The 12,377-nt window shown below is 37.0% G+C and overlaps 1 protein-coding gene across 2 annotated transcripts in view; it reads left to right on the top strand.

Moving 5' to 3' along the window:
* Positions 1-422: 422 nt before the first annotated feature.
* LOC146002432 (dynein light chain 1, cytoplasmic) overlaps positions 423-12,377 on the top strand; it is a 45,616-nt gene continuing 33,661 nt past the window's right edge. Inside the window, exon 1 of one of the 2 annotated variants that reach the window (XM_083140259.1) lies at positions 423-604. Coding sequence is in view for 1 of the 2 variants with exons in the window: in XM_083140258.1 (XP_082996384.1) it covers positions 847-902 (56 nt within the window). In the remaining variant the exon portion in view is untranslated. Of the gene's footprint in view, positions 605-773; positions 903-12,377 lie in introns of those variants that run through there. The other variant, XM_083140258.1, reaches the window with a different exon arrangement.

Raw genomic sequence — 12,377 nt, 5'->3', positions numbered from 1 at the left:
AACACCATGTGAGTGACACATTCCGTGCAATGCTAAGATATTCTACCTCAACCTGCTATAAACCAATTGTGCATAATTTCAGAAAAGTCAATAATTTCTTAATACCTATCTAAAAATATATTCATGACATGCTTCTCATGCAGTCAACAAGTATGTTACACGAAAGAAGGTTTATGTTCCGCTTCGTAATAACATTTTATACAAATCTGCACTTTTTTCACTCATGAAATAAATATTTTTATTGTCTGGATCTAGTATACAAATTTATAACATTCAGACAAAATGCATTTAAAGCATTTACGTGCCGTGTCTTCTGCTGCTGCCCGTATTTGCGGATATCGATTTTCGTTCTTGAAACATAGCAGATTGCATGGAATCATGGGATGATAGAAGACTCTGGTAGAGGACTCCGGCTCTCAGCCAATAGAAAGCGTGGAGCCGGGTTTCAATGAGCGGAGTTCTGCAAGCCGACTGCTAACTTAGTGACAAGGAATAATTCAAGTGTTTCGTTTAAGTTTGGAAAGTAAAATCAAAGCTTCTAGAATAATCTATCTTGGCTCAAGATTTAATAGTGCTGTGTGTCTGAATTTTTGTAGTACAACAGGTAAGCTATTATTTTAATTATTTTTTGAGTTTTAGCTATATATCGGTCACATTTCCCTCTGCATCGTTTTGTAGTCGGTGGTTGGCTACCAATTTTCCCGTCTTGTGCTTACTGCCATCTGTGCTGCGTCGAATAAACTGATTATTTGATTTTCTACACATTTCTGAAATGAACATATTGATAGGTGTTAGTTGCGAAAGTATTATAACGAAAATGCGTTACCCCATCGGAAGACGTCCACAATGCAGCAAGTGGACGTACGAGTTACTGTGCGCCTTGAGAATAGTAAATTTATAAGGTTTGCCGTTATGTCATTATTTAAACCTATTTCGAATTTGTTCAGCATTACGAGGGAAATGTGTCGGCAGATTTGCTTCACTGTTTTATTTTTTCAGATGTGGTTGTGGGACTTTTCTTTTTCAGGAGTTGATGCGCTAATGTCAAACGGTTCACATGACAACGTCAACGGTATAGTATTTTGACTTCATAGCAGTTCGTTTTTTTATTTTTTTTTATTTTATTAAAGTTTTGGAAGTACTGGTTCATTCTCCAACTGATAGCGGTTGGGTTAATTTTGTAGCAATGTCACCTGTATTTGCATGTGCGCGCACGCGCTTGCCCCAGGGCGCTAATAATTAAATTGACGTGTGTTTGTCTTCGTGCACTATGAAATATGATATGAAATAATTACGGCAATCAGATCCCGCCTACTGTGCGGATGTTAGAATGCAACCGGTTTCGACACTGAGATTGTGAAAATAAAAGAATGTTGCAATTATTGATAGTGAGATGTGAAGATTGTACGATATTTATATCATAGTTGATTTGTTTTAGTTGCAAAGTAATAATGGTTTTATTAATCTACAACCCTGATGTATTTTATTGATTTCGTTTTTTCCTTCGCTTTGTATTTTATTGATTTGGTTTCTCCTTCGCTTTTCTGCCACTTTTGACTACGATGATGAGCATATGATGGGACACTCACAAAGAATACTCAGGCCGGGATTCGAACCTGAGATGCAGTATCGTGCTGTGCAAACCACTCTGCCATGAAGGTCGGCACAAACCTGATGTATATAATGAGTACTGTTTATCTTGGAACATAAGCATCCAGTCGTTATTCAATCAAATTAAAAGTTTTTTGTTTTATGTATGCTTTATTTTAGTATTCTAATTTTGTAGTAAATTTAGACAGAGTATTTTATATATACATTAAGGGTTTAGGGTGTGGGTTTGAATCACCTGCCGGAACCTGTTTTAAACTATAGGGCCAGTCCAGTGCACAAAAGTGGGCTTGAGATAAAACTAAGTTTCATGCCCAATACAATCTTAGGATAGTAATACTTGAATGGGCTACTTGACTATTATTATTATTATTGTTGTTTTTTTGTTTGTTTCAAGAAACCTGCCAGTTCTTTGAAACCAGATTAATTTTTTTGTGTGGAACCAATGGTGTCTTAACCTGCAGATTTTAGGAGTACTTTGTACAAGATATATTTTTGATACCATAATGTAAAAATATGTTCATGGTTCTGGATAAAGGAAAGTGAAACTGTACCATTCACCCTGTGTGTCTCCTGGAGCAAATATTACATTTTTTTGAAGATCATGTTGTTTATAAATGTTTTCAGTTGTTTTTGTGAAATGCGTTATTGTGAAGTAAAGTACGTTGTTAACTTACCGTGAAGCAGAAGAGCATGAAGGCATTTAGTGTGCATACAAAGGTTTTTACTAATAAAAAGCTGCTAAAGTACTCGGAGATGGCTGGTTTTTATTTATGCGGGCCATACTTATATCTCTGTTATTGGTGTTTTCACACTCTGAGACAAAGTTTATATTACGTAAAACATCGAAATGTTGATAAATAAGGCTCAATGGTCACATCCTCCACCCTCGAATTCAGCACATTTAAATTATTTTTGTCCCAAATGAAGTTTCTTCTAAGAAAGGGGGTTTCAAACTAGCACGGAAGGTAATTTTTAGAGATCTACATGCTACGTAACTTACATTTTTATAACATTAAAATTACTTACGTACATGCCTTTAAAAGGGACTTTACAGAGAAAGGCAGGTAGCCATAGCGGAGCGGATGCAGTGCCACGGAAGCAGTAGGGGGTAGGTCAATTACCCCAGGGAATCTTCAGAAAATTTGGAGCCAGCAATTTTTATGAAATTTCTTTAGGTATAGCCCTGAAAAACCGACTTTTACATATATCAATCTGTGCTAGTGATACGAAACTAACATGGCCAGGAGTATAGTTCAACCTTGCAACCTCAAACGGCTACATCTCAACTTTAAATGGCTGTACAATGGTAAATACTTCTTTCTGCACTCCAGAATTTTGTTCTTCATAAAAAACAAAAATTCCCGAGCAAAATCGAGGGTGGAGGAAGTGACCAAGGACCCATAAAAAATTAAACAATTCTCGAGGTTGTACAGTGCCCCCCCCCCCCCCCGAAAAAATTCAGAATATATAATATTCAGGGATTGATGAGAAGGTTCAATCTAGCCTTCTTGTATTTGACCTGTTACAGTAATATTCCCAGAACATGTGATGTTACAAAGTGCACCAAGATTGAATGCTTGACGCGTTGCTCACTTTTAGCACCAATTGCTGCAACACAATCTAGTGTAGGCTCACCGGATGCCCCAATTTACTGTGACATTACCCTTGAATACAGTGGTTGATCGGGTTGTAAACTTAAAGTTTACTTAACCTATGAAAAGCCATGCTGCTAGCACCGGTTGTGTTCTATGGGACTACCAGCATTATGGACTATCTATGCAACAAACTATGTTGGAGTACATGCATAGGAATTCCATCCCATTCCTCCTTACAGGTTTTGCATAGGCTGGCATAAAGGCTTTTGACAGGAATGCCGTGAAAGGGAATAACAGATTTCCTCTTTCCTGTTCCATATCCTGATAAAACCGGAGGGGTGATCTTAATGGATTCATGGAAATTGCCAGTAATCACCTTAGTATTTCGTATCTCAAACTTCCCCTCGGAACCGTATCCGGCAACAATGATGATTCCCTGCGGGGAAACTGTGCCACATTAAACCTCTGGGCCATGACACGTTAGGTTGTGGATTCTTCTGGACTGCAATTCGCCGAATTCCATGAAGCACCTCAGACAACACTTTCGCTGGCAACCTCGATGGGACCGCTTTTGTTGGTGAATGTTTCTGCCTGAGCACCATTTGTGTTTAGCTGTGGTCACTCGATGGTTAAACCATTTTCCCGACACTGTTTTGCTATTTGGTTGTACGAAAATGTGCATGAAAAAGAGCCATTATGTACCCTTCCCAATAACTTAATTTTCAGCAGCATTTCACGAACACGACGCTCCGGCAACTGCAAGCTCAGACACAACACTGGTTTCAAGGTTCTGGCGCTATTACACACGTGGCAGCAGTGTTGCCAAATCGGTCAGATATAGCCCGATCAGCCTTTTGTATATGATTCTGTCCCAATGATTTTGATGAAGTAACCAACCTGTGGATAGGAGTCTATAATCTAGTCATTCTTGCCACTACGATATATTGCATAACGGAAATCATATATCATGATGTTTGTTGTGTGGATTACATATTGGATTGTTTATTGTTGTTAATTGAAATATCACATGTAATATTCTGTAATTTTGATACATATATATATGTATATAGGGGCTACCCACGAGTAAAGACAAATCAAATTGCACAATCAATTGTGGAAATTTAACACAGTAACTTCGGGTTAGGTCCAAATATTACTGTAGGCGGGTATTTCATTCAAGTATTTAAGATTCACTGGACGGACACACAACAAGTAATACAGGAAAATTCCAGGATGACATTAGTTTTGTTGCCCGCTGTTATGTTTGGCGATATTTATACATATTTAATTGAAAGTACTTGTACCCACACAAGGCAGACTCTTAAGGGGAGGAGAAACAGTTACACACCAAGCGAGACAGCGAAAGCATTGGGAGTTTCATGGGCTGCTGTGTTTAAAGTTCTGATTGAGGTGAACACCAGGTAAGAAACGACCCAGGAAAAGCGCCAATTACAAGTAGGAATGTAAAATATAATGATTTTGTCAGAAGTGCTTTGCGACGTAAAGTTCACGAATTCTTTTTTAAAAACTAACCCCCAACACTTAATTCGGTTCTTGCTGCTGTTAATTCTGACTCCACATTACCGAATTTTAGAAGATCAACGTTTCATGTCTTCGTCAAAGAACGTGGCTTTTCGTATGAGAAAAGGGTCAACAAATCCATGCTAATGGAAAGAGAAGATTTAATATCTCTTCGCCCTAAATATTTAAGAGAACTTAGGAAGTTAGGCATGAAAATAGAAATATTGTTTACACTGAATCCTGGTTGAACACCGGGACCTCAGTCAATTATGAATGTAAAAACAAGACAATTACAACTGCAAAACAAGCGTTCGTATTAAAAAATTCAACATCTTGTGGAGCGCGATACGCTTTAGTGCATGTGGGTAACAAATGCGGTTTTCTGCAAAATGCCCAACTTGTGTTTCAGTGCAAAAAGAGTACAGCAGATGCCCATGATGAAATGGATGGAGAAACAGTTGCTCGCCAATCTTCCTCCAGGATCTGTTGTTGTTGACAATGCCTCGTATCATAGCTGCAAGCAAGAGCCAATGCCGACAACCTCGTGGAAGAAGAATGATTTAAGAGAATGGTTGAAATCTCATGGCATTCGTTATGATGACGACATGTTACGGAGAGATCTTCTGGAACTTACGTACGTAAGACAAGTATAAGATCGATCAGATGGGCCATATGATGCTTCGTTTGCCCCCACATCATTGCGAACTGAACCCGATTGAACTTGTGTGGTCACAGGTTAAACATTATGTACGGTGTAACAACACTACATTCAAAACTAAGGACATTGAAAATTTAATTACTGAATCATTTAAGACAGTAACAGTTAAAAATTGGCAAAATTACGTAGAAAATGTCATGGACATAGAGAAGGAAATGTGAAATGCAGATGAATTGCAGGATGACGTTGATCAGATAATAATCCACTTGGGTGAAGATTCCAGTGAGAGTGATGATCTGACAGAAGAAAATGATTCTGGTGATGATTCTGCAATCGAAGGAATTAACCCTCTGGAGTGACATGTGCGAGAAAGTAAGTTCATTAAGAACTATTCTTTCAGTTTATGTAATTTTGTGAATTTGTTTCTTGTTTTTAATAATAGCTAACCATGAACTTATTTCTTCAATTTGTACGTACTCGCGATTCAAGTGTCACGCATGTTTGTGTGGTCTTTCACTGCCAGCAGGTCCGTTATTTGCCCCTTCGGCAAGCGGCAACGCTGTTCTCATAACCTAACAGTCTATTCTTTTCGCTGGACAACCTATAGCCGAATTTTAAAAATTGCAGTGATATAGTAGAGTCGGCCTTAAATTAGAATCTATTGTATAGTATTTATGGTGTTACTGGTAGGGTGTGTTCTCCAAAAATGTTGCATCCAAAAACATGTTCAAAAGCTTGTAATAACCCTCGTAAACTACAAGAGGAATATGTGGTCAGTAGACCCCGGATTTTTATGTGATATCAAAGTACATGAATATGTAACAATAATTGATAAAATATGTAGTATCAAAGAATATGTAATATTAATAGTAATCGAGTATCCAAGCAATTTCAAGAATTCTGCTAGATATATATCAGAGTATTGTTTAAATTTGAGCTACTCTATTTACTACAAGCAGCAGTCATTGTTGAACACTTTCAGCTTCAAATTTGGCACAGTTGTCTAATTTCCGACTGCATTGAAATAAGGAGAGCAGAAAGAACAATCAAATGAAAATACATAGCTACCACCTTTGTACTTTTTGTACAAGGGAACATATTGTGTAGCTCTCTACGTACAGGAAAGTAGCTTTATTGTCCACTGATGTCTAGTTTCTAGATGCTTTGGCTAAACCTTAAAAGTGAGACTAAAATAGGTAACCAGAAGGAGGAAGGGGCAACTCCAGCATCATTCAATAAATAACAGTTGCCGGTTTTTTTTTCTTCACCCTGTCTTTCAACGTGGCATTGAAGTTTAGGTAACTGTTAGCACTATGCATCTATTTGATTAGAAAAATATGACATCACATGAGTTACAAATATTATTCATCATGTTTCATAGTTCGAAAATATAGGAATAAGGATCAAAATAGGAAAAAATGAGCGAAATATGTTGTTTTATGTAAAGTAAATTAGCAAATATATAATATCCTGGAAAATTTGTAACATAAAACTTAAGCAAAACCATGTCAGGTGTATAATTCTTTGGCATTTTCCTGTTCAAGGTATTTATCTAGAAAGGAATAGAATATGTAATTACATACAAATCTGAGCTCTAGAGATCAGTATACAAAATACTTCACCAGTTGGTCGCCACTGTTTTATATTGATAAATAATAAAAATATGACCAATTATTAAAAAGTTAGGAATTAATGTTTGTGTAGCGCTGTCGTTCTGCACTGAAGCACCACTAATCAATCGCAACTGCTGGGTCAAACTCTGACAGGGAAGGGGGGGGGGGGTCCGTTTACAGAAACTCTGAGCAAATCATCCAGTGTCTCAGTCTTCAGAGGGTTTGAGTCTGTTGTGACAGGTGAAACCTCTCTCACATGAAGCTGTGCTAACTGGTAGAATAGCACAAAATGTCAAAATCTGGAGCAAATTGGGGAATCTTGCTGAACACTCCACACTGTGGATCTTCTCCAGTGTCTGATTCAAAGCTGAAGAAGGAAACAAAAGTTTGTATTCTGTCCACTCTGCTGACAGAACATCCATTTTCTCATTATAAAGGCTCGGGTTTAAGTATATGTAGAGTTTCTTTATTTCTTCTATCCCAAACAGAATATTTTCTTTGGGAGGGCAACCCAAGGTGTCGAAAACATGCAGAGATGCAATCGCATCTGTTGATATAGATTGCAATCTTTCTGTGATGTACACCTTCGCATTGTTAATTAAGTTTCCTCTAACAGTCTGAAACCCTCGCTCTCCGTTTTGAATCTTTGTGAGCTGCACATCCCTGATCTTCCCTGAAATGGATACATGGTCCAAGAAATCTTGTTCGCTTGGTCCAATATTAGATTCCAGGTCAGCCAAAACTGAAATACAGTGTTCAATTCTTATTTTCAGAGATGAAATCAAAAGATTCTTATTTTGTAGTGCCAGGCTTAAAGGGTTCAATTTCCCGTAGAAATCCAAAAGGAAGTACAGAAGCTTGACAAATTTAAATTGCTTCAAACTTTTCAGCAAATCCTTACCTTAAGCGCCATCATTGTATTTTCCATGGGCCACCTGTTCAAGATGGGCCACAACAGCTTTCCATGATTGCAAGAGACCTCTTACTGCACGTTCTTTGCTCGCTAACCACCTAATAGTGTGGAGAGAGAGAGCTCTCTCTCTCTCTCTCTCTCTCTCTCTCTCTCTCTCTCTCTCTCTCTCTCTCTCTCTCTCTCTCTCTCTCTCTCTCTCTCTCTCTCTCTTCCTCTCTTCCTTTTGGATATCACTGAGTTTTAGAATTTCTTCTATAACTTCTGCCGTTTCTCTCAAGAGGTGAAGTCTTGAGGCATGTTTGACACACATTTGAAACAACAAAATTTTAGTCGCCAGCCCAAAACTTTTGGTCGTCGATGGCGACCTGGTGACCGGAAATTTTGCACCCTGTTATAAGCTATATTTTGAGCACACATTTTGGTCGAATTAGTTTGTGGAATCGGGTTTCTCATAGCAGCTAGTTCATTAAAAGAGGCATGGAAAACGGATGGTATTAAATTTAAAAAAACAACAACTGAACTGTAAGCTTTTTCTATAGGTTAACTACAACCAATGCATGGTTGACATCCACGATCACCTTCAGGTATAGGGCAGAGGGAATGCGATGATATGTATCAATGAGTTGGTTATGATGGAGACACAATGTATGATCAGTTTCTAACACTGCATTGTCATGGATGGTATATATTTATCTTTTTAGTGCAGTATATTTAAACGACACATAAAATCAATTGCAGAAATTGAAGCCATAACATGTCTTGCACGAAGCATATTTTTTGTTTGAAATTATGTATGAAGAAATTTATCAGATCTGCATCACAGATATTAAAATGTGACACATGTTGATTGTTTGATGAATTTGTACAGGAACTAAGACAATCATCAAACACAAATATTAGATTCATGTAAGACAGCATGTTAAGGCTCACATCTCCACAATGATTTTAAACAAAACAAGTGTAGTTTATAACATACCTTTGTAAAATGCTGAAAATGTAACATGTTCGAAGAGCCAAAGTGGCTCAATTGTAAATCATTTATATGAATGTGCTCATCAGGTTATTTTATGAAGTTGTAACCTACAAGAAACATGCATATCATTAAATGAAAAGTGGCCATGGCAACAAAGCACGTTGATTAGTATATTCGTGATCCCAAAAGTTAACGTCCTCGATTTCAGTTCTGGTCTGGGTATGAGTATTTTAACTGCGTATTGAGTCATCATTCACCACCACCACCTCATCCTGATACTACCAATTAGTACTTGTTGCACGTATTTTAAATTAATTTGCATATGTATTTTGTTTAATGACTTGTGCAAGCCTTTTGTCATTTTTTCTTTCATAAAAATATTGGCAATTATTAGTTAAGAGTACAGAGCCTTATGGTGCAACAGAAGCTTCCACCATGAATTGGACATACTTAAACAAAAGTTAGTGAACCACCATTAATGTTTAATATGAGTGACCATCCCACCACAAATCAATGGTGCTATTACTATGAAAATCTTATTTAGTACTGTCCAGTGCCTCACCACCACTCAAATAAAAAAGTACTCCCCCCCACAAACTATAAACCACTGGAAACCCAGTGAGTGAAGCCTATTGACTAACTGTTTCCCAGATGACTGATGATCGTGGTGATAAACTAGCTCGGAGAGGGAAGTGTGTAGATGTAGAGTTGTTATTGAATTTCGGGGATGAATTTAATTGGCTCATGTTTCCAGTAATATTCTTTCAGGTAAGATTGTACTTTTTGTTGCATATAACATTCAAGACATTTGCAGTTCGTTGAAATAATGGCTTCTCATTTTACCAGTGTTTGAATTCTGTTGGTGCATTTGATATGTAGTATATTGCAACAAAGTGCAGTGGAAATGTTTTGTCTAGTGTATGTCTCTTGATTTTTCTGAACGTCTTGCGTTAACATCTCAAACTTGTGTGTGACGTTGAGTGACATGTCCCTGTCCTTAAATCCTTCCTTACTGTGTCTTGGGTGTTCCTCTGAGGTTCCATCTTTGGCATGTATTTGTAATGAGCTTATGCACTTAGGTGTTTGAATTGTGTAAGATAGGGATGGATGTTCATCAAAGTTCCGTTGCCTTCTGTGGTAAGTTTGCTAGGGATGAGGAAGGAAAGCTTTGAATAGGTGTGTGCAGGCTTGATGCTCTAATGTTTGCTGCTTGCCTTGGATTTTAGTTTCACTGTAGCAGTTTTCATGTTCTGATAGTGTCTTTCTTTATGCTTCTAGACATGCATCCCACGAGCAGTACAGTTAAAGCGACCTTTTCTGACTCCATAAAGTTGAACATAAATTGGTATAGTAAACTAACACTATTGATGTTCTGTACTTCCAGAAAATAGTGCATGGCTAATAGTCGAGAAATTCTCAACAACTGCATGTCCATATCTCATAAGTTAGCTTGCTTGTATTTTATACTTTTGAGTTGCAATTCACGATTCCCGTTTAGTACCTGAACAAGTAGGTCTTGTAAGCTGCATTATTAAAGTGTAAGTATTAATTTCTTTCTTTCATAGCTGTTTTCATGTATGATTATTACCTTTGGCAGTTTTCTTGGTTATACTCATAGTTGTCGTATAGTGGTTATGTGGTTGCATTGAGCATGTCATAATGTGGAAAATTATTCTGGTGTATATACACATCAAGTCTAAAAAGAATACACAATCATATTACTTGTGTGTGTGTTTTAAGTCTGGGTAGTGTTAGGTAGTTGGGGTTTTGAAGCTTCCCATTTCGGTAATTTGTTTTAGAATAATACAGTTTGGAAATGTTGAAAAATTAGGGTGTTCTTCAGTTTTGCATGCCCTGTCTTTGTTTTGTGGACTATTAAATCATGGCTGTGGTGCTGTTGCAGTACAACTGCAGACTGAGAATTCACTGGTTGAAATGAAATAATTAATAAACATTGTAATGTTTATCATAGATTTGTGTTAACAAAATCAGTGGGAAAATCTCCAATGCTTGCTCCTGACCATAATCCACCTCTCTGCCAATCTGTTTTAAAATTCTTTTGACATCCAATGTGTGTCCAAATGGTATGACATGCTAATAAAATCTTTCACATAGATAGGAATTGCTTGCAGTGATCATTATGGCTTGGGTCTTTATAGTTTGTGCATTTCAATTATTTCTCCTCAACTCGCTGTTCTCTGGCCCCAAAGAGGCAAAATCTATTCTGCGAACAAATTTTAACACACATATATTTCAGTGGCACAATTACGGGTATATTTAATGTGATTGCACCCAGTAAACATTCTCACACTTGTCTCCTACTCTCCCTACTCATTTTTTTTTCTGATTTGGTAACTGGATTCTAATGATTTGAATGAATATGCAGAAATTAATTTGAAAGTGTTTATATACAGAACAGTATATTTTACATTTTTGTATGGATTAAGTTCGTAACGTGTTTCAATGTTTATGAATGCTTGGCAAGTTGACTAGAGTTGGAGAAAAGCTGGATATTTTTATTGGGTGTTTTTTTTATTAAAGGTAAGCTTTTTTGGGGAGGGCTTTTAAATTTTGACTTTGTCATGTGTAGCTGCACTTTTTTTTAGTTGCAACCCCAGTTTTGGTCCTAGAAGTTTCTAATGCCATATTCTACAACTAGCTAATTAATTGCACATGGTATAGCACCCATGAGAGATGTTTTTTGACCATTGGTTGTTTTTATCTTACATGTGCATGTGTATGTCACTTTTAAATGTAGAAGTTATGCAATCAGTGATGATGGTGGAAGTCCCCTGAATGACCAGTCTACACCTTTTACTACCCCCAGCAATCAAAACTAGATATCCAAATCAAATTGTCATTTAGGCCTCCCTACTTACTTTTCTGATATCATTGCTGCATTTGAAACATTTTAAATATGAAACAATTGGACATCTCTGAAGATTGTACAATAAATATAATAATAATAAAAAAAACTAGAGACAAATGTAGACATAAGACTGATAAGACAGGCGTCTATAAATTTGAGATGAGAATAGATATGTGAATATGTGAGAATTTGGTAAACTACAATATCCAACATTTGCAAACAGAAAATTACATTACTATGCAAGGAATCAACCTGATTATTATTATTATATATTTTTGTTGTTAGTGGCAACTAACCTTTGCAGCATTGTTTCATACATTCATAATAATAAGGTTTTTTTTATGAAATGAAGCTCCAGAGAAATGTTGTCCAGAAGTTATTTACATTAATAACCTCAATACTCTGTGCAAGAGTGTGTACCGACCCACTGTATATGCTCTTTGTGCTATGTATTTCAAGACTTGGAGACACTAACAAGAGTGGTGTTAATAGATCTCTGGCAAGTAGATAGAACTCTTGTATGGTCTCCTTTCACTACCATCCATAAATAAAAAAGGTGATTGTGTATATTTCATGTGCCGCAGCGTGACTGTGTGACTAAGGCATCAGTATTTGGGCTTGGCT

The sequence above is a fragment of the Lepisma saccharinum genome, chromosome 18, assembly GCF_977018435.1.
Source record: "Lepisma saccharinum chromosome 18, izLepSacc3.1, whole genome shotgun sequence".
Taxonomy (NCBI): domain Eukaryota; kingdom Metazoa; phylum Arthropoda; class Insecta; order Zygentoma; family Lepismatidae; genus Lepisma; species Lepisma saccharinum.
Note: the sequence above shows the minus strand (reverse complement) of the source record. Positions and strands in the feature narration are given on the sequence as shown.